Here is a 22,693-nt window from a genome sequence, read left to right on the forward strand (position 1 = left end):
TCGAATAAATATTTTGATAAAAAAAATAAAACTAATAAAAGAGAAAATGTCTTCCAGTGTCGGTAATGAATGGGCATATAGGTCATATATTAATACTTTAAAAATAGGAAATTCGGAAATTGTCAAATTTTTTTAAAATGATCGAGAATGCTTCAAGTAATTATAATCCCGTATAAATAAACTGATTTTGGTACCGAAGACGAAATCTATCGTTTTGTCATACAAAAAAGTTTAACTGATAATTGATTACAAACTCAAAAACGTTAAAAAATTGATATTTCTCATTACCAGATAAATAACACTATTTTGTTTAAAAATAAACATAAATAAATTGAGATAAAAGCAGTTAGGAGTCTCTCAAAAAAACGAATTCTATGAAACACGTTAATATAACCATTCAAAACTTCAATTTTTTGAGACAGACTAAAATCAACCATTATTTTCATAATGTCTCCAAGATATTCATACTCATCAAGTTCATCAGATTCTGATGATGCATCTTATACTTCTTCCCCTGCTACAACAGGAAAATATGGCAAACGATTCACAAAGGAAGAAGATGCTCTTTTGAAGGAGCTTGCCAAGGACAAGAAGAACCGCACATGGAAAGAGATTGCTACGTTCCTTCCAGGTCGCACAGCATGCCAGTGCCGCGACAGGTACAACCAGTACCTTTTCAAAGAAGTTGTTAGCAAGCCATGGACATCAGAGGAAGACGAGGTTATTGTTGAGAAGTACCGTCTTTATGGTCCACACTGGGTTAAGATCTCACAGTTCCTTCCAGGTCGCAGTGGCAACAACATCAAGAACAGGTGGAACAGTGCCTTAACCAAATATCACGGAATTCAACACAAAAACGCACGTCAAGAACGAAGATCAAAGAAGGATAAATGGATTGATGACGCTAGTTATGAGCAATCGCCTGTAATAGAAATGAAAGCTGTCGCAGAAGAAGTTTCCATTCCAAGAAATGATTATAAATCAGAAAAAATCATTTTGCCAGTCAACCACAATAATAATATTGATAATAATGCTCAGTCCCTCGTTAAGATGGAAACCCTTGATGACAATTCATTCTTCTCTTTGTTTTCGGAAAATTATATTATTAACGATTTCGAGGCTTTTGACTTGCCCGAATCTACATGGTTTTAATTACTGTATGTATATTTGTAAAAATTAGGTTGTTATTTATGTTAAATCTACATTTTTTTATCACCAACATTTCTGAATCTGAATTTTATTCCCAGTTCCAGTTTACACAACTTATTATTATTTGATGATTTACAGATTTTAAAAGATCAGAAATTCCTATTTTTTAACATTTTTTTCATTTTTTATTGCAATGTCAATTTTTGTAATGATCTAAAAACAAGTGTTACTTTTGATTACAAAATTCCGAAAATCTAGTTTATGTTATTAACGAAAATGCCTTCTCATATAAAATTTAGAATCATATGAATATTATAATTTATGATTTAAAAAAAGATTATATTGTAATTTAAGAATTTCGAATGGATTAGAATTAAACTTTAACAATTATACTGATAATTCTAAAAAAAAATAATATCACAATTTTGTTGAATGATACTTGTCAAAGCTTATCATTCGGTCTCATAGAGAATGTCTATCTTGTTTATATTTTTCTATTTTATAATGATAAAAAAAATATTATAATTAGATTCGATCTATTAATCAAAAATTTATTTGAGTTTTGTTGGATCATTATAAAGACAAAAAAATTTACCAAAAATACAATATACAGATGCCAAATTATTAGAATAAAATAGAAACAAGATAAATTTTTTAAAGCTTATTTAATAAAACTCAAAAATCAGATAGTAACTGTAAGTTTGTGGAAATTCAATGTGGTTGAGTCGTTGGTGCTTTTTAGCTTACATGGATATATGTTTCACTTATATGATATATAAATAAATGACTAACAAAAAAAATTAAAAGAGAAAAAATAATTATAATTTTAATAGAACTTAACAAAATATCTTTTTATACTCGATGCTAAAATCAAGGTCAATAACATTTGGTTTGGAGAATGCCTTTGGGATTATATCTGAATAATTAGTCGGCTCAATGATATTTGGAGTCGTAGGAATCAAAGGATAAGTTATCTGAATAGGATCTTCTTTTCTTTCTTCTACTTCTCCCCACTTTACCTTTTTGGATCTTCTCTTTTGTTTTGGCATTTCATGAGAAATGCCATGATATTTTTGTAAAGCGCTATTCCAGCGATTTTTAATATTATTTCCACTCCTACCTGGAAGGAATTCCGATATTTTTACCCAATGTGGACCAAAAAGGCGATATTTTTCTACTATAATTTCATCTTCTTCGTTTGTCCAGGGTTTCACGATAACTTGCTTAAAAAGATATTGATTATATCTATCACGGCATTGGCATGCTGTACGGCCTGGTAAAAATGTGGCGATTTCTTTCCATGTTCTTTTCTTGTTATCCTTTACAAGATCTTTCAGGATATTATCCTCGGCTTCCGTAAATCTAGCGCTTCTTTGCCTAGCTGTCTTAGGGGGAGGACTATCTAACTCCGTCATTTTTCAAATTATTTTTTGGGGTTTTTAAATGAATGGTGAATAGACTCAAATTCAATGTACCCTCAAAATTTGTATACTTTGTTGACTATGGGATTAACATTAAAAGAAGAAGAGTAATATGTGTAAATTATTTGTTAATTGTAAATTCATTAAAGGTTAAAACATATTTGTAGATCTTGATCATTTGATATAAAATTTAAAAAAAGAAAGAGTTTGTGTTGTAATTAACCTTTTAATTGAATGAGATTTTCAAATCATCGATTGGCAGATTATGCTAGCCAATTTTATTTTAATAAATAAATTTATCATTCATTGTATCCTAATATTTCAAACAAACATATTTATTCATTATTGTCCAAATTGAAAAGCTTGTATTTTATTTTATATTGAAGACTGAAAGTCTAATTAAAATTAATTTGATCGAAGATAAAATATGCAGTTGAGAAAAATGAGAGTGACTGACTCGCAAAGATTAAAATTTATCTAACATGTGTATGAAAAGACTAGTGTAATTTAACCAAAGATGAATAAGAAATTATCAATTTTTTATTTATCTGCCTGAATATTGTTGGGGCATTTTCTTAGGAGAGGGTAAATTTGAATACCATTCAAAAGTAAAAATTCACAATTTGTTCGATTTGGACATATAATATATTATTATATATAATGTAATTAAGAAAAAAAAATAAAATGACCTGCATATATTAATTATTTAGATTGCAAGATTCAAAAAAGCTATTAAAATTAGAGACTAAATAAATAGCGAATTGATTCATATGGATTTATGTAATTGTGAACATTAAAAGAGTTTATTTATTGATCTAATAAAAAAAGATAAAATATTAATGAGAAAATTGAAAGAATAGAGTGTCCCATTCACTCGTGTTGGTCGCAATGTATCATTCTGGGAGACATTGTCTCTGCATGTCTCCCACAATGGCACAATGTTCCTTGGAGAAAGACCTGGAAGGGGGTCTTTTCTCAAGGTCAGGGCCCCCTTCTAGTCTTTCTGGTCCTGGAAGGAGCGCTTCTGACTGGTCTGTGCGCTCCTTCCAGGAAGATCAGGAGATTGCTCGAAGTTCGCGGCAAGTGCATTCCGACACCACAGATGCACTTGCCGCAACATATAATTGCGAGTGTCTGCTGCTTTGGTCAAAAGAAGCAGCAGACACTCGCAATGCGAACCGAATTGTCCCAGAAAGACCTGGAAGGGGGTCCTTTCTCAAGGTCAGGGCCCCCTTCTAGTCATTCTGGTCCTGGAAGGAGCGCTTCTGACTGGTCTGTGCGCTGCTTCCAGGAAGAACATGAGATTGCGCCAATAAGCTCCTATCAACAAATTTTGACTAAAAATATAAAGTATCCTTTTGTGATTTAACGAATAGCTCAATTTTAAAATAGATTTGATTCTAATAATAAATTGAATGAGTTTCGCTTACGTTTAGAATTTAATGATTTATATGATTTTTTCGTTCACAGAAGAGTCATTGATATCCAATATCAAAAAAACAGCAAAGACACACCATAATAAATGATATTGAAGCTAAATATTACATATTTCAACATATCTAAAAAATTATTATAAGATTAGATCTCATGCAATGCCGAGCAGTTTCCTAAAGCATAATTACTTATTTATACAGAATCAATTATATAATATTCACATTGCAAATTATATACATTCTCACGAAGCAACATGAAATAGACTGTCCGAATTTGAATTCAAATAGAGATCTACTTCAAAAGGATTTCTTACAATATGTAATCTCGATGTTGATCACTGGAATACAAGGGATGCACGTAATTTACAAATTGTTGCAAAAATAGTAGTGCAACAAAAATTTTATTTTTAGCTTGTCACTTGATATATAACAATTGCAAAAACTCAATCAAAAATAGGATTTGAACAACTTTTTAAAATTGTGAGAAAAATTCTATCGGCATATTCTATTCAATTTTAAAGTATTTCTTTCATATTCCAATCGATTATTCAATATTTGCCAATCACAAATTTTAGTTCAAAATTCAAAAAATCCCTAATTTTAATTTCAGATGAAATCTCGCAAAAATAACATTGTTTTAACAATATAAATATATATTTTATATATTGTATAGTGATTTTTTAATATTTTTATGAGTAAAATCGAGAGTGAGGAAATGTGGACTACAAAAAACGATAGAAATGAATAGTTTACATGGGAATTCAATACTTACAAGTATTCAATGTCACTTTTGTGCTCGAGATTTTGACTCTAGTATACAAAACATAAACCATGTTACACTTTTTTTTGAATGTGAAATTATGGAAACAGCTATTCTAAATATGGGAGTGTTATTGCCTCATGATGTAGTATTACGGAAAAATAAGTCTGAACTCGTGAATTTAATTTATTGTTTCAAAAAAATCCCTTTGAAACGATGAAAATGTTCGTTTTTTCATTGAATTATCCATTCAATTTGGAAATGAAATTGATATTGCCCGATATGGGTTATTTAAGAATAAAATTTAAAAAGGTTATACAACATTTGAAAGGCTCACAATTTAATCGGGAAAAAAATATCTTTGCGGTCCCCTCCTGATTTGCGCTTGGTAAAAAATCTTTTCGGTATGCAAAATATAACCAACACCCTGTTTATATATGCAAAACCCACGTCAATATGTAAATTTTAAAAATCAAACAAATATTCACCAAACTGGTAAAAATCAATTCATATAAAATGATATTAGAGACATTATATGATTTCATTGGATTATTTACATTATCGCATTTCATTTGATATTATTTTTGATTTTTAAATAATTTTTAATTTGGAAAGCTCATATTGATCTAATTAATACAATGATATATTGATAAATCTTAATTTAATCGAAATCACATCAATATCTAATTTTTAGTAAGATAATAATTTTGGTTTGATTTTTTTTTATAAAAAAAACAATTGTTAATGAATAAGTGATGTAAAATTCTTCGGTTTCAAAAATCTACCTACTCCTCAGAAAATGATAACATTTTTGCAAAATTTATAAAGCAAAGATGATGTGCATATTACAATTATCAAATTATATACTTGACAACGTTTTGACTGACCATTCAATACTTTCAATTGTTTTTAGCTTTTCACTCAAATTTTTGAGTGAGTAATTATCAATTTTATAGATTATATCTTCCATGTCTAAAATGCAAGAGATTAAGAGAATTGTAAGGAACAAATTCACGAAAGAAGAAGATGATAAGCTTAAATCATTAGTTAATTCGATGCAACGAGATAGAAAAGCAATTGATTGGCACATTATTGCAAAATTAATGGTAACAAAAAACCCAAGGCAATGCAAAGATAGATGGTTTTACTATTTGGATTCGAATGTTAATCTAGGTCCTTTTACTCCTGAAGAAAATTACAAAATTCTATGGTCTGTTCATCAATATGGCAAGAAATGGACTGCAATCTCACAATTATTCCCGCATAGAACTGATGTTTCCATTAAAGCACAATATAAGAAGCTACTAAGAAGGAATGCTACATTTGAAAACGTGTTTCAATTGAACACATCTCAGATTATTAAAGCAGAGAAGTCCGAAGATCGAGAAAAGTCGCAAATTATACAAGCTGAAATTGATAGTTCCTTTTTCGAACTAGATGAAATGGAATCCCAATTTGATTAAACTAATTTATGTATCACCCTATGTAACTAACTAAATTTTTACTATAAATTCGACTTTATTGACAAAGGTTAGATGTCCATCAAGGCATCAAATGGAAATAAAAGGAATAAGAAAGAAATTGATCTCTTTTTTTACAAATAAATTTTTATATTGCAAATGCATTTGAATTTGTCTACAATACTTTTTTGATCTGAAAAATTGATGAATTAGGATAAAATCTTTTAAAAAATTTTAAACTTTATTAAATCTCATTAGTGAACATGAAAATAATTTTTGCATCAAATTTTTACTCTAACGCCCGCAATATTTGCATTTTTATCTCAAATGAATTAATCTCATTCTCTGAGAATATTAAATGTAATTTAATTATGAAAAATTCTTTGTATTATGTAAGGACTTTCTAATATCAGACTCTCCAATTTCAACTGTACAAAATTATTATCAAAGTTTGTAAAAATCATTATTTTGAAATAAATCTGGATGAAATCGTATTAACAACAAATTTATGGCTATCATGTTGTTCAAATATTTCACAAAAAAAGATCTGTATTGTTAATTTTGAAATTCTTTTTCTAATTTTTCATATTTATTTTTTGAAATTTGAAAAAAATTTGGAATTTTTGGGGAGTAAAAAGGAGAGATAAATGTATAAATATCAAAAAAGGTTTATCAGACAGTATAAAAAAATATAATAAATTCTTCATAAGCAATATATAAATACAATTTACAAATAAGTACGGTAGTTAAATGTCGTTTTCGCACGACTAGACTTAGACAAGTTGACACCTCTTAAAGGAAGCGTATCCGAAGGGCTAACTTTGCTTAAACTGGTCTTATTTAAGCTTCTTGTCGACATAATTCTTGGGCATTTGAAAGTATTCTTCTTTTTAGCCCAAACTTGGTCAGGCTTCTTTACAAATTCGGAAGATACTTCTGCGTTCATAATTCTTTTTTGACAAACATCAAGTTCTTTGACTTTATCAGTTCTAAATGTACTAATTTTGATATCATTCGACATTCTAACTAATCGAAGCTCTTCATGTTGTTGAGCAATTAAATAGTTTAAACCGGCAAGATGATCGTCAATCATCTGCTTTTGCTGCTTCTTTGTTTCGATTTCTTGAAGCCTATTCGCTTCAGCTTCTATCATTTGGGCTTCGTTGTATCTGTGAGTTTTCATTAACATTTTCGCTTGAAGTCGTAATTCTTTGAGTTTGCCCGATGTCTTGTTATATTTACGTATTTTAGCAGGATCTCGCCACTCTCTCTCATAGTCGTCGATCTGCTGCTGATGTTTAATTTGTAATTTTTCAATTCGTTTTTTAAGACTTTCGACAATTACTTCTTCTTCTTTTTCATAGCCTTCCTTTTTCTCATCGTAAAGATTTTTAGCATTAGCAATGCGTCTAACACTGCACATTTTCGCTTCTTTGAAAACTTTTCGTTTATAGGCGTCTTGATATGACTCCCAGGTATATTTGTAGGCGTCATTATAAGCAGAAGCCTCAGTTGCCCGCCCTTCTTCTATTAAGGCGTCTCTATTTTCTTTTAATTGAGTTAACAAACCTTCATAATCATCTTGTTGAAGATTTTTGGGTAATTTTTTCTCCAGAGCTTTATCAACAAGTGTTTCTTCTTCCTCTTCTTCGGTTCTTAATGTATTATTTTCGGTTTGGCAACTGGAATCAATTTTTTGATCGTGTTTTATTGTGATTTCTAAAGGAGGAAGGTCTTTAATTTCATTATCATCAACATGATATTCTGTAGGAACTTCATTTGTTGCAAATGTCTTATCCTCTTCCGTTTTTTCCGTCATCAATAAAATTTTATTGTTGGATTGAGAAATTTCACTTTAGAATTCACATATTCTAGTTGCAAAATGAGATTATAATGAAGTTTTCATTTTCGAGAACGATTATTTTATTCACAAAAATTGAGCACTATATTTTTGCACGTTAATTTAGATTTTTTCCCGCGAAAAAAAATTTCTTGGCTTTTTGCATTCGTAAAAGGGTAATCACAACAAACTCAATATCTATGATTGGTTTAGAAGCTATATTTAGCGTCAAATGTTATCATTTACCATCATCAAATGAGAATGATATTTCAAAAACCTGTAGTTAGCGAACATTTCTTATTAATTATGAACGAATTACATATCTAGATAAAGAATTTAAAAAGAATTCAATCGGTTCTTTTTGTTTTATTTTACGACCAAATTTGTCGTTTTACACCAAAATAAGGTCATAAATCCATAAAAACTATTACGAATCAATCCCCGTAAGATGTTAAAGCTAACTATGCATATAATGGCCAACTGTGAAGATTTTTTTCAAAGATATGAGAATGTGACTTTTTAATTTGAAAAAAAATGAGAAAAATGATGATTTAATTTTTGTAATTAGGTTATTGAATTGTGAACTTTTATGAGAAATTTAGATCTTGCCCATTCTCTTCATCTCCTCGAAGATGAACTTGCCCATGTTACCTGGGTGGCGAGCAATGCGAACACCAGCTGCTTCAAGAGCCTTGTACTTGCCCTCAGCTGTGCCCTTGCCGCCAGAAACGATGGCACCAGCGTGGCCCATACGCTTGCCTGGTGGAGCTGTAGCGCCGGCGATGAAGGCGACGACTGGCTTCTCCTGGGTAAGCTTTGTCTTAGCGATCCACTCAGCGGCATCTTCTTCAGATGTGCCACCGATTTCACCGATGAGGATGATACCCTCGGTCTGTGGGTCTGCAGCGAAGCGCTTGACAACATCTGTGTGGAGTTGGCCTGCGAATGGATCACCACCGATGCCGACAACTGTGGACTGACCAAGGCCAGCGAGTGTTGTAGCGTAGGCAGCTTCGTATGTGAGTGTGCCGGAGCGGGAAACAATACCGATCTTACCGTTGTTGAAGATGTTTGTTGGGATGATACCAAGCTTTGTGTGTGTGCCTGGCTGGATAAGACCTGGGCAGTTTGGACCGATAAGCTGGCAGCCTGTTTCCTTCATGACCTTCTTGACCTTGATCATGTCGTGCTGTGGGATGTGTTCTGTGATGCAGACAACAAGACCCATGCCAGCCTGAGCAGCTTCAATGCAAGCAGCAGCAGCACCTGGAGCTGGAACGAAGATAAGAGATGCATTAGCATCTGTTCTCTTAACAACCTCCTTCATGTTCTTGAAGATTGGGAGACCAGCAATGATTGAGCCGGCCTTCTTTGGATGGACGGCACCAACAACCTTTGTGCCATACTGGCGCATAAGGCGGGAGTGGAACTGGCCCTGGTTACCGATACCCTGGATGACGACCTTGGTGTCCTTGTCGATGAAAAGGAGTGGTTGGTGGAGGTTGCGCTCGAAGGAAGAGGAGAGCATTAAAAGTGAAGTGACATTACTTAGCGTATCTCGATTTTCAATGGAAGATGGTCGGTGGCACTTTTCAGTTTAATCGTCATTTACAAGGAAAATTTTTTTCTTGTTTCTCGCCCGTTGCCAATTTAATTCCATATCAAATTTTGTTGGATTTAGCTGCAATTACCATTGATATATCCATTTACATGTCAGTTCCTAAAAAATTTTGAACTTTTTAGTGCTCGATTTCTAAAAGTGGGATTTTCCCTCAAAATGATATGATATGTGCTTCTGTCATACATTGGTTATGCTATTTCATTTGTCATTTGAGCAATCTCTCATCATAACGAATTTTTTTATAATTTCTGAGATAAAAAAATCGTTACAACAACTTTCATCGATGACTCAGCTTCCTAACCTGTTGCGCCCACGTGTTGAAGTTCCAATGAGTACTTCCACAATCCATTCAAGGGCATTATACAACCCAAACACAGTAAGAGGTACTTTTCCTAAGCCAAATAGACCTGCAGCTCAAAATCCGACAGCAGAATACAAAACTTTAACAAGAGGAGAGCATATTTCAGCAGAATCAAGAGTCGACGATATTCTTAAGGGTGCTCCACTCACATCGATACCACTCGAAAATGTTAATCAAGTTATCATCACACTCAAAGAAAGAAAACGCCAAGCTACATTAGCAGGAAATTACCACCTTTCTCAACAGATTGTTGATTTAATCCAAAAGATTAACTCCATCGTTATTCAGAGAAAGCATGCTCAAATGAAGTCTCAGGAAATCAAAGCCTTAGAAATCCAACTTCAACAAGCTGAAAACTCCCTTAAGAAGACAATTGAGCAATGGAATCAGAAAGTTACTGATTTCAACCGTACTCAATCTTCATCTGCTCGTAGGCTTGAGAGGACACAGCTTACAAGGCTTCAGGATAATGATTCACGCCCAATTGATGAGCTCCCATCTTCGTATTTGAAGCCTTCTCCAGCATTATTAGATCTTCGTGAAAGAGAACGTCATCTCGTTTTAACAAAGCGCTACGATGAAGCTACAGCCCTTCATAAGGAAGGCAACAAGATGGAAAAGATCGAGGAACTCGAGAAGAAGAGAATCTTCCTTCAGACACAGAAAAGACAACGCCAACAGCTTCTTGCTGCTCAGGATAGAGATGTTGCAGGCTTCAAGGAGCGTTGGATGCGCTCAGCTGATAAGCTTAACCAAACAATGGATGCTGAAGTTGCTCAACAACAAAAGATTGTTGATAACATTAGGAAGAAACTCGAGGATGCAAAGAAGGAAGCATTGTAAATTCATTTTGTCGCATATTTATTTAAATTTGAAAAAAAAATTCAATTTAGATTTTTTAAGGGGTTATTTTATATAAAAGTAAATTAGTCTGCACTTCTATTTTTAAATGTCAAATACTTGTGATCTAAAACTAAATATTTCAAATTATCTCAAAAGAATCTAAGTTAATACATCACGAAACTACTATATTTGTCCTTTTTATCTTGTGTGAAATGACATTATTTAAGGGTTTCGTTTTGCGAAAAAAACGTACAATACGCAATTTCGCTAAAAAAACATTTAGCTAGCAATTTCGACCTTTGACTCCACTCAAGACGTCACTTTTTTAATTTTGCGGTATCATATTTTTGGAAAATCTTTATGAATATTATATAAAAAGTCTCTTTAATATCTATATTTCATATTTTTATCGATTTTTAAAGTTTTTGCGAAAAGTATTCAATTATTTTTGCTATTTGGTCGGGTAAATGTCAGATTTGCGACATTTTCTGATATGATATTCAGATTCTACGTTGATAATAATGCTTATAGAACCCTCTTGCTATTGTGTCAAAATTGCGAAACCGATAGCAAAAATATCTCGCAATATCAAAATTGAGATATTGAGTGAATTATGCATTATAGAGATTAAAAATCTGATTTGTGAAAACATCTCATCAGTTTCTAGCTAATTCAAAAATCTTTACTATCTTATTCGATTAAAATGAAAAGGGAATAATTTCATTATGCTTTAAATGACAGCCTTATAATATAATCATAGTTTTCGCTCAGTATGCAGCATTTTTTTTTCGAAATCTATGGTCAATGTCCTAAATACTGATTGCTTTGCATTCATATCTCTTACATTTTCTATACCCACATCACTATTCATTGCTATTCCTATCTTTTTCATTTTTGTTTGTTTCTCATAATTTCTCAAAAAACATGATAACTTGATATTTGTAAATATCATACTTTATAACGTAAATAAGAACTTGACCTATTAAGAAAAGCAGTAATGAAAAGAAAATCTGAAATTCATAAAAATTACAAGTTTCTGATGACAATTAGCTTAATTAAACCAGGTACAAGATTATATAATTGTATTTTCTATCCAATTATCCATATAATATCTTATCCAGAAAAAATAACTTGATCAATACCAAATGATTTTTTAACTAGTAAATAAAGTATTTTCTTTACACACACATTGTATATCATAGTTTTTTTTTTTTTTGGTTTCGCAAAACATCCAAAAACAAATATGCTATAAAAGTGACAATTTTAGCAAAACGAAACCCTTACATTATTATTGATATTAGCTTGAATTCTATTAGCCAATCTTTGATTTCGAGCAAATTGTTTTCAGGAAATTTCCATTAGAATAAAATAACTATATATTGATAAACAATTATGAATATGTTGGTATTTTAATTCCCATAAAAGTGCCATAAAAAATGAAAATAATTTTCACTTATCCGAAGAAAAAGAGAAAGATATTAGAAATACAGCCTACAACGACACATGATGAAGCTGAAGCAATGCTTCGTAAAGAATTTCAGCTGGAACGATTAACAGGAAAAGCAAAATTTGTTCATAGAGGTCAATTTCTCTTTGAAATTGAGCCATTCATTGGCCTTAAAGAGTTTTCAGAAGTTATATTCTATCTAGTGAAACCACATATTAGTCATCGCGAGCACGATCATGATTTTCCATTTTTCGATTTATTTGGTCATCACAACGAAGATTACGAAGAAGATTATGACGAAAATCAGTACACAGAGGATGAGGAAGATGAAGCCAGCGATAACAACTTCTACAGTGAGGAACGAGTCACAGAATTTCTTGACAATGGAGATATCGAAAGAATTGCACAAAATTTTGTTAACCAAGTTCATCTAAATGATGTAATAAGCCAAGAAAACTCCATATACAATAGAATCGATGAAATAGCTGTTGCTAGTAACGTAATTTCTTCGAATCCTTCGAATTTTGTTCCACTTCTTCATACACATCTTATTAATACAGGCGTCTCAGAGCACAGTGATGAACATATATTCGATCAAATCTGCGCAATTATGGACGTAGACAACGAATTCAACGAATTTGAAGACGAAGACTTCGCATTGGTCGATACTCTTACAGCACGACAGAGATCAGCAGTCAATACATTACTACAGCAACGAATTGACTTGAGACAAGCAGTTGAAATTCTTCGAAGAAATAACTTCGATACAGAGAGAGCTCTTCAAGAAATAGCTCCTATCGAAATAGACTAAAACTTTGTATGTTTCTTTTTTGTAATTTTTTTTCCATTCATAATCTGCTAATTTTAATTTTTGAATTTGCTGGAATATGAATTATTGACAGACTTTCAACTTAATTGACCCCTTGTGTTCTATCTGTTTTCTCATTGTATTGAGATTTATATCTGATTTTTGAAATTATTTTCATATATCATTAACTTTTCAATAAATAAATATTGATGTAGTTAATTAGGTACCCAATAATTTCAAAAGGAAAACGAAGTTTTTATTTGAAGAAGAAAGAAAAGAAATTTTTAATGTTGAAGAAGTCAAAAAGAGAGTGTCGATTGTAGATTTCATGTTTATCTCTTTCCGAGTTAAAAACAATTTCATCTTTGCTGATAAATAATAAAATATAAAGTGGAAATAAATTAAAAATTTCAAATTCGACTGAAACTGTTTGATGATTGTTAAAATCTAAATATTTTGCTTGGCATAGTTCTGTCGAAAGATGTTTTAGTTCGAGATTTATTTCTTTATAAAGGTAACTAAACTCCTTTCGCCGATCCGATTTGCTCCATATTTAAAATATAGCTTGCATATGTAGAAGAAAAGCTAATTTTGAAGTACGCCCGAAATCCACCAACAGGATTTCGAGCTACTAAAAAGGTACTTTTAAATGTGATTTTTTTATAAAAAATTAAATTTATTTTAAGATCAGACTAAAAACTAATTTTATGGAAAATCTATATCGACAAATTTATTACTTATTGGGTATATAGATTTTTTGATTATGGCGATTATGTCTGATATGCTTCCAATAAGCCAAAACACATTTCATACTGATTTCTATAAAAGGTATCTTTATTATAGAAGTGTAAGCTATATCTGTTTGTTTTTTTATTATAACAAATTCAAAATTCTCTTATAAGGACTAGATGAAATCTGTATTATTAAATCATTAGCTAAATGAAGGTTCAAATAGAAAGTAAATATCAATTTATATGATACTGAAACCAAATAGTTCTTTTAATAAAAGAGAACACGCTGAAAATTATTGAGTATTTGCAAATCTCAAAAATCTATTGGTGAATTTGGCTCAACTTTTAAAATTATAACATCCATATCAAATCATAAAAGCAGACAAAAATTAAAGCCAAACCTATCGGCTAATTTTTTTGATATTTTGATTTTTGAGGTATACTTTTAAAAGTGGATTTAAAGCACTTATGAAAAAACATTAACTTCTGTCGTTATGATTATTGATTTAGACAATAATGATTTTAATCTTTGATTATCAAAACACTAAAGTCATCTTTTTAACATTTGCTTGGTAGCATTAACTCAAGTCTAAAGTACTATTTTATGTGGCACTCTTAGAATTTTTGTATTCATTGTACACGCTGAAATAGTACCATTAAAGTTATGGCGGACTTTCAAAAAATAGTTTGGTCACCTTTTTCTTTGTTGTAAGTGTTATTAAATACAACAGTTCCGTATGTTTTATTATTATTTCCAAGGTAACAATTAATAACTTCTGTTTTATATGGATCTGAAACTAATAAATAAAAAGTATTAGTTCCTGAGTTATCAATAATGTTACATTCTTCAACTGTTAATGGTTTACAATTAACATTGTAGATAACCCTATCTTTTACAGAGTTATTAATGATGTTACATTTATATATTTTTACTGTAGGTAAACCAAAGTTGTAAATACAATAATCACCTGTTGATGTATTATTTATTATTGAATTATAAGTGGAATTTGTTTCTGATTGTCCTTTTTCAACAAGGTAACCGCAGTATGACCCTATTCTAAAATATGAAATATTTGTTTTCGTGAAGTATTGACTTCCGCCATGAAAGTATGCTGGAGCGTTTCCAGTAGAAGTTTCACGAGAACTTGATATAGAACTTTCGATAAGGTAATTTTTGTATTGTCCTTCAGTTGAATAAACAAGACAATACTGTCCCCATTCTGATGTATAGCAGTTGTATGAACAAATTCGGTTTTGGACAATTTCTCCTTTGTCAGTGCAAACTGCACCACCATCTTTTGATGAAGATACTTTAACAAATGTACTATCTTCAAATAGAAATTTAGAATCTCCTGATGAATAAACTGCTCGGTCAGTAAGATCTTGAAAGAAACTGTCTTTAACACAGTAGTTTTTGTAGTTATCAGAGTAAGTTCCACTAGCTGCACTTTGACATTCCCCATCAAAGTATTCATTGAATACTTGATGAGAAAATGTTTTGCAACATTTGTGGATTTTGACAAAATTTTTCTCACTCTCAAAAAATGGGATCTCAGTTTTCTCTAAATGATTTTTAGAATTGATATCTGATGTTGATAGTATATATCCATTTAATTTACACCTTACGAATAACGTGCTTAATTCAATTTTTGCAGTAAAACAAACTTATTTTCATGGTTTAGATTACCTTTTAGTACATTCCCTCAAATTGAGAGAACTTCACTGAAAAATTGAATTGAATGCTAAGTTCGAAAAAATGGGTTTATCTGCCACAAAAACATGTTTCCCAGAGCAAAGCAAAAGATTGATTTTGCTAACTAATTTAAATTGCTGTCAAGAATGTAATTTTCATATAGGATTTCATAAAAATTAAATAATTTCATAGGCACCTTTCTATTTCCACATTGTATTATATTTTAAGATGCAATACTTTGAATAACCCAGCATTTCCAGCCTCATTTTTCCGAATTTTGGTTGATATCAACTTGTTTGATGATAAAATCTCAGCTTAAGAATAAAAGTTTTATTCTTGACCTAATACAAAGCCACAATTGCCTGAGAAATTCCTTATGCAGAAAAATATTCAAAAATTCAAGAAAACTAAAAATTTTTATTTGAAGAAAGAAAAGAAGTATTTAAAGTTAATGTAGCCAAAAAGAGATTGTCGATTGTAGATTTCATGTTTATCTCTTTCTGAGATAAAAACAATTTCATTGTTGCGCGAAAATAACAAAATACATAATGAAAATAAGCTAAAATCTTCAAACTCGTCTAAGATAAAAAGATGATTGCTTTGAACTAAAGAGTCGGGTTGACATCGTTCTTCTGAAAGATGATTTAGTTTGAAGTTTATTTCATAGTTGTCAATGTTATTAAATACAACATTTCCTAATGCTTTTTTATTGTTTTTAAGGTAACAATTATTAACTACTGCGTTTCCTGATTCTTCAATATAAAAAGTATAAGTTCCTAAGTTATCAAAAATATTACATTCTTCTACTGTTAATGGAAAACATCTGAAATTGCTAATGACTTGATCTTTTACATAGTTATGGATGATGTTACTTTTATACAATCTTGTATTAGTAAGTATATAATTTCTTATGCAAATTATATTCGTAGAGGTATTATTTAATATTGAATTATAAGTAGAATTTGATTTTGATTGTCCTTGGTCAAATTGGTATCCACATCTATCAATCGTTCTAAAATACGAAATATTAGTTTTCGTTAAGAATTGATTTCCATACACAAAGTATATCGGTGAACGTCCAATTGGAGTCGTGGTAGTTCTTGATAAAGTACTTTCGTTTACGTAATTTTTCAATGAGCCTTGAGTGGAATAACAGAGACTATATTGTCCATTATTTGGTGCAGAACAGTTGAATGAACAAATACGGTTGTGAACGTTTTCTCCTTTTAAAATCCAAACTGCACCACCATCACCTGATGCAGTAGATACACTAATAAATGTACTATCTTCAAATAGGAATTTAGAATCTCCTGAAGAATAAATTGCTCGACTCTTGAGATCTTCAAATAAACTGTTATGAACACAGAAACTTTTGGAGTTATCATTATATGTTCCATTCTTTATACTTTGACATTCTCCATCAAAGTATTCATGGAATACTTGATGAGAAAATGTTTTGCAACATTTATGAATTTTGACAAAATTTCAATATCCTCTCAATTGTATCCGAAAATCAATAATTTGGGTTTTACACGGGGTGAAAAACATTTTGTGCACTTTTTTACATTTTATTGAAAACATAATCATTTTATCCTTAGCATTTGATTCAGAAAAATAATGAGAAATTGAGTATATCGATTGTTTTATATAATTAAAAGATAAAAAACTCACTATCATCTGTTATTGAGTTTTTATAATATGAAATCACATCTTCTTGAGATGATGACTTCCATCTGAATACTTGATGATATGTGGGAATCCTTCTTTGATTTTATGTCAATGTACTTAGCAATGCTTCCATTTCCTAATTGATCGATTGTGATATAGAAAGGAATTATATATTTCCATTCCAAGAAAACAATTTTGGAAAACATGGTTTCAATGGAATGATATTCATTGGCTGTAGTTGCCAATGTGTTCTTATCATTTTCCAAAAAGGCATGAATTCATTGTGGATTAAGAAATAAAAACACGCAAGTCATATTTAATTAGAATAAGAAAGAAAAGAAATATTTAATGTTTAAGAAGTCAAAAATAGAGTGCCGATTGTGAATATCATTCTGATTTCTTTCTGAATTAAAAACAATTTCATCCTTGCTCGAAAATAACATAATACAAAATGAAAATAATTTAAAGAAATCAATTTCGGCTGAAATTGAAAATTGATTGAGAATTATTGGATATTTTGCCTGGCATAACCTTGTTGAAAAATGTTTAATGACAAGACTTATTTCTGTGTTGTAATTATTATTAAATACTACATTTCATGTTGTTTTTTTTATTGCTTTGCAGATAACAATTAAGAACTTTTGTTATATCTGATCCTGCCTTTTCTATAGAAAAAATATTAATTGCTGTATTATCAATAATATTGCATTCCTCAACTGTAACTTCATTATATTCCTCATTGTTTATAAACCATTCTTTCGCTGAGTTAATTATGATGTTACATTTATATATTTTTACTTTAGATAATATATAGTTTTGTATGCAATATACATCTGTTGATGTGTTATTTATTATTAAATTATAAGAAGAATTTGATATGCTTTGTCCAGCTTCAAAAGCATATCCACATCTATTAATTGTTTTAAAATATGAAATATTTGTACTTGTTAAGAATTGATTTCCATATCCAAAGTTTAATGGTGCACGTCCAATCGACGTTTCTGATGATCTTGATAAAGAACACTCAATTGCATAATTTTTAAATGATCCTTGCGATGAATGACATAAGCAATATTGTCTATTCCTCGCATGAAATCCATTCCAATCCTCTCAAATTTCAGAGGAGGTTGCGAAAAATATGCTTAAAAAATTTTGAAATTTAAATTCGATAACAATATTTTTTATTCATTTTATACTTGATGAGTGAGTTATTCTGAGAGCAGCAATGTTAGCTTTTGAATTTTTACTTGATAAATTAGTTGGTCTTGAACTTCCTGGTTTTGTTGAACCAATTCTGTTCTGTGACGAATTTGAAGATGTTGGTTTGTTATTACTGGGTGATAATGATTCGAGATATTTAACAACAGCGATATTGTTATTTGCTCTTGCAATTTCAATAGGTTTTTTCTTATTAACGAGTTTATTTGTTTTACATTTCAGTTTTTCAATGCAATATTTAACACCTTCGACGTCACCTCTTTCTGCGAAAAGATGAATGATAGTGTAACCTTTGTGGAATCTCATCTTCTTGAGATGACGACTTCCTTCTGGATAAAGTTGTATCAACTGTTTTGAACCACAAAATTTGAAGATTTGTTTGATACAAGTATCAGAATGTTTGATGATATCTGTGTATCCATTATTAATTTTACTTTCGATGTATTTACTAATTCTTTCATTACTTAATAAATGACAAGCACGAACAAACAATCGATCTGTGATGTAGTAAAGAGATTTATATCCATTACAGAGATTAAATATATCATTCTCAATTCGTTCATCTGGATGAAGAAGATAAAAATTATATTTAAGTCTCGCTGTGAGATCTCTTGCTTCAAACATATATTGAATTGCTTTCTCCGAATAAGAGATAGCGATGTTGATATCATATTTAGAGATCTCCAATGCGTAATCGTAAATAGCGAGTGGATATCCTTCATCTGCAACTATTCGAAGAGATTCCAAGTCTTGGCCAAGAATAGAAAGTCTGTATTTAATGAATTGTTCATCATATTCTTTATTTGATAATGACTTATTGTAATATTCCAATGATTTGAAGAAATATTCATAATATCTAGATTCATGGTATTTGCATTCATAATAAACTGCTTTGTACAAATCATTATCGCTGTTTAAATAGAAATTATCAAGTTCTGGTTTGAATTGCATGAGTTTGATGTAATAATATATTTCTAAATATAAATTAGGAGGTCCCCATTGATGTAGTTTGTAGATGAAGTACAAGATCTGGTAGTTCTTTGTGTTTACTTCTGTTTGATCAACTAATTCTCGAATTATCGACCATTTATGGTCATCATCTCCGTTCAAGAAAAGATCATCAATTTCTTTATCTGTTTTTGTTGAATTTTTGTTGTTCGTTCCATAATTAATGATTTCGTTGAAATAATCATCGAATTGCTTGTTTTTGCCTTTAAATGAATTGTATAATTCACTTTGTAAGTCATCAAGAGAAGTGAATGATTCGATTGATTGATATTCTTCATCTGAAAAACATAATCTGTAAAAATCTTTAAATAGTTTGAGATGATGATTTCTGATTTCTTCTTTTGATAGTTTCTTCATTTCTTGTGTGACTGAAAATGGGGGAATTCGAAGTTTAGGTCTGCTTTGTTCGTCTAAATAAATGTACTCATAAATGTCTTTTTCTACTGGATAATAGAAGTTGTTATTCGCAAGGAATGTCAAGTAACTCAGAATGCCGTAAACAATGATTTGTTTCTCTTCCAAACTCTCAAACTCAATTTCCTTTACTCGTGGTTCTTGTGAAGAATTATTTTGATTTTCATCAGTATTTTCTTGGTTTTGATTTTGTTGATCAGATGTTTGATTTACTGTACTATTTTGATCGTTTGGAGAAGAATTAATTTGGAAATTATCATTTCCTTGATTTTGCTGATCATTTGATTGGTTTTGTTGATTATTTGGATCTGTAGTTTGGTTTACTGCACTATTTTGATCATTTTGGTCGTTTTGAGAAGAATTATTTTGTGAATTATCATTTGATTGATTTCCTTGGTTTTGTTGATCAGAATTTTGATCTGTAGTTTGATTGTCTGTATTATTTGAACTATTTTGATCATTTTGTGGATCTAAATTTTGAGAATTATCATTTCCTTGATTTTGCTGATTTTGTTGATCAGTAGTTTGATCTGTAGCTTGTGTTGCTTGATTTGATGTATTATCTTGGTTATTTTGATCATTTTGAGAAGTTATGTTTTGAGAATTTTCATCTGATTTGTTTTCTTGACTATTTTGATTATCTGGATTAGAAAGTGCCCGGGTAGATTCTGTAGATTGAGTCTGTTGTGATTCTGGTGAGTTTTGTGGATCAATATTTTGTTCATTTCCATTCCCTTGTGAAATATTGCTGTTGGGATCATTTGCATTTCCATTTAATTGGTCTCTTTTGTCGTTTTGCTGATTTTGAGCGTCATTTGGTAAATTTTCTTGCTGAGATTGTTTTTCGCTTACATTTACTGGCACAACGGGTGGACTTTCAATGATAACATGATATTTATCTGTTAATTTATTGCGTACTGGATAGAAAATGGAAGTTGGTTTCGCACCTTCGCCTTGATAAAATAAAGAAAAAGCAAAATCATTTTCTCCAACTAAGTGCTTGTTTCCATTTAAGAGGACAGCAGTCTTTAGAAGTGCTTCACAATTTTCTTGGTTGTATGGCACAGTTTCAAATTCGGTTGAATTAGAACTATTTGTAGCATTTCCAGCATTAAGCACTTCTCGAACTTTATCTTCATTCAATGTATGCCTCTTATCTGGACATGTATTAAGAAATCCATCATCATGAATCATTTTTTTTCTTTTTTTTTCTTGAAAAAATTTCCACCTGTTTCATGTCAGATTCTTGAAAATAAAATAATTAGTTACTTCAATACATCATTAATTGAATTTCAAAACTTGTAATGTATTTCTTGATGTTATTTTTCGAATATCGAAGTATGTCGAGTATTTAGTATTGGGTAAACTTCTAAAACAATTTGAAATTATAGTTTTATTACTTTAACATCGTGATTTTGAAGAAATTTAATCTTTATGATAAAATCTTTTTATTCAACGCGTACTATAGCAGAACTGGTAATTTCCGAAGCAGTATTTGATTTCCCAATTGCGTATGCTTCTTTTAAGTCAGATTTGATTATTGATATTTTTTTTTGATTTTGTTAGTTTTCAATAAACCATGCATGCTTGCATGACATGGACGCAGTACCTAATAATATAAATTAAAATTAATGAAGTTTTCAGAGATCTAATGTGGTATTGAATTCATTTTTTTAGTGAGATATTTTTTTTTCAAAATTAGAAGTAAAACTTATAGTTAACAAATATGTCCACAGAGAAAATTCCGCTCATTCCTTTCAAAATTGAAAAGACATAAAATTCCATAAATGATAATATATTAGATTTACCCATCTAATGAAAATTGATCAATAAATTTGATGATTTGATGGTTAAATGTCACTTTTGGTAGAATTAAGAAAAAATCGTCACTTTTATGGATAAAAAAGTGTATTTCATTGTTTTTATTCAATTTTTCTGATATGGAGATTGATGATGTTGACTGGAGTACTGAATATGATGGCGAAACGTTCGAAGTAGTAACTAAAGGTGAGACAATTGTTGGCTGTCATTGGCGTGTAAAAGAAGGCCCAACTAAGTATGTAATAATTTATATGCACGGCCTTTGCTCTGCTGTTTGCTTTAATGCAAACGTTATGCGCGTATTTGCTGGGCATGGTGGTGCTGCGATTGCTGCTGATCATCGTGGACACGGACGAAGTCCAGGTGCAAGAACACAAACTACAGTTCCTCAAGTAATAGAGGGTATCGAACAACAGATTGCTTATGCAAGTTCTCAATATCCAGATATTCCGATTTACTTGTTTGGGCACTCCTTCGGTGGTTTGGCGACTTTATGTTTTATGACTTCTAAGTCAGAATTTATCAATAAGGTAAAAGGAGTCATTGTAACTGGACCATGGTTAAGAGCTTATGCTTATCCAAATCCTTCCTTCTTACTACGTATGGGTTTGAAAGTTGGATCTTGGGTTTTACCTTTTGTCGGAATCCCTACAGGCCTTGATGTAAGTAAATCACCATATCCTGATGGATACAAGAAGGCTGTTATGGAATCTCCCCATATGCAAGTTAAAGCTTCACCCGTTATTTTGAATTCTTTTGTTCAACATATGGATTACATTCAACAGAGCGCACATTTATATCCACCCGAAGTTCCGTTATTGTTCTTACAAGGAACTTCTGATAAACTCGTCCACCCACCAACAAATAAAGAATGGGCTCAGTCAATTCCAAATTGCGAGTTCATTGAATACGAAGGAGGCCCACACGATTTGATGAAGTCGAAATTCAGAGGCGAAATCTATAGAAAGATCTTCCATTTTATTGGAATCGAATAATT

At 30.9% G+C, this 22,693-nt stretch overlaps 9 protein-coding genes across 9 annotated transcripts, besides 1 other annotated feature; 5 read left to right on the top strand and 4 right to left on the bottom strand.

Moving 5' to 3' along the window:
• Positions 1–447: 447 nt before the first annotated feature.
• Positions 448–1,152, top strand: TVAGG3_0662880 (RNA polymerase II transcription regulator recruiting protein; the record flags this gene model as incomplete). The annotated part of the gene is made up of 1 exon (XM_001328098.1): positions 448–1,152. The coding sequence occupies one exon, from the start codon at positions 448–450 to the stop codon at positions 1,150–1,152; it is 705 nt and encodes a 234-aa protein (XP_001328133.1).
• An 806-nt stretch (positions 1,153–1,958) lies between these two features.
• TVAGG3_0662890 (RNA polymerase II transcription regulator recruiting protein) lies at positions 1,959–2,569 on the bottom strand (the record flags this gene model as incomplete). Its single annotated transcript, XM_001328097.1, has 1 exon — positions 1,986–2,564. One exon carries the CDS (start codon positions 2,562–2,564, stop codon positions 1,986–1,988), a length of 579 nt encoding a protein of 192 aa, XP_001328132.1.
• Positions 2,570–5,731: 3,162 nt separating this feature from the next.
• TVAGG3_0662900 (RNA polymerase II transcription regulator recruiting protein) lies at positions 5,732–6,393 on the top strand (the record flags this gene model as incomplete). Its single annotated transcript, XM_001328096.1, has 1 exon — positions 5,732–6,226. One exon carries the CDS (start codon positions 5,732–5,734, stop codon positions 6,224–6,226), a length of 495 nt encoding a protein of 164 aa, XP_001328131.1.
• Positions 6,394–6,907: 514 nt separating this feature from the next.
• On the bottom strand, positions 6,908–8,507 carry TVAGG3_0662910 (uncharacterized protein; the record flags this gene model as incomplete). The annotated part of the gene is made up of 1 exon (XM_001328095.1): positions 6,951–8,042. One exon carries the CDS (start codon positions 8,040–8,042, stop codon positions 6,951–6,953), a length of 1,092 nt encoding a protein of 363 aa, XP_001328130.1.
• A 67-nt stretch (positions 8,508–8,574) lies between these two features.
• TVAGG3_0662920 (succinyl CoA synthetase-3 alpha subunit) lies at positions 8,575–9,607 on the bottom strand (the record flags this gene model as incomplete). Its single annotated transcript, XM_001328094.2, has 1 exon — positions 8,662–9,591. One exon carries the CDS (start codon positions 9,589–9,591, stop codon positions 8,662–8,664), a length of 930 nt encoding a protein of 309 aa, XP_001328129.1.
• A 330-nt stretch (positions 9,608–9,937) lies between these two features.
• On the top strand, positions 9,938–11,223 carry TVAGG3_0662930 (uncharacterized protein; the record flags this gene model as incomplete). The annotated part of the gene is made up of 1 exon (XM_001328093.1): positions 9,968–10,888. One exon carries the CDS (start codon positions 9,968–9,970, stop codon positions 10,886–10,888), a length of 921 nt encoding a protein of 306 aa, XP_001328128.1.
• An 842-nt stretch (positions 11,224–12,065) lies between these two features.
• On the top strand, positions 12,066–13,424 carry TVAGG3_0662940 (uncharacterized protein; the record flags this gene model as incomplete). The annotated part of the gene is made up of 1 exon (XM_001328092.2): positions 12,325–13,146. The coding sequence occupies one exon, from the start codon at positions 12,325–12,327 to the stop codon at positions 13,144–13,146; it is 822 nt and encodes a 273-aa protein (XP_001328127.1).
• Positions 13,425–13,653: 229 nt separating this feature from the next.
• Positions 13,654–14,573: a mobile genetic element.
• A 2,957-nt stretch (positions 14,574–17,530) lies between these two features.
• Positions 17,531–21,562, bottom strand: TVAGG3_0662960 (E3 ubiquitin-protein ligase topors family; the record flags this gene model as incomplete). Its single annotated transcript, XM_001328091.2, has 1 exon — positions 18,421–21,069. The coding sequence occupies one exon, from the start codon at positions 21,067–21,069 to the stop codon at positions 18,421–18,423; it is 2,649 nt and encodes an 882-aa protein (XP_001328126.1).
• A 253-nt stretch (positions 21,563–21,815) lies between these two features.
• TVAGG3_0662970 (acylglycerol lipase protein) lies at positions 21,816–22,691 on the top strand (the record flags this gene model as incomplete). Its single annotated transcript, XM_001328090.1, has 1 exon — positions 21,816–22,691. The coding sequence occupies one exon, from the start codon at positions 21,816–21,818 to the stop codon at positions 22,689–22,691; it is 876 nt and encodes a 291-aa protein (XP_001328125.1).
• Between the last annotated feature and the right edge of the window lie 2 nt (positions 22,692–22,693).

This window comes from Trichomonas vaginalis, chromosome III (genome assembly GCF_026262505.1).
Source record: "Trichomonas vaginalis G3 chromosome III, whole genome shotgun sequence".
In the NCBI taxonomy this organism is placed as follows: domain Eukaryota; phylum Parabasalia; order Trichomonadida; family Trichomonadidae; genus Trichomonas; species Trichomonas vaginalis.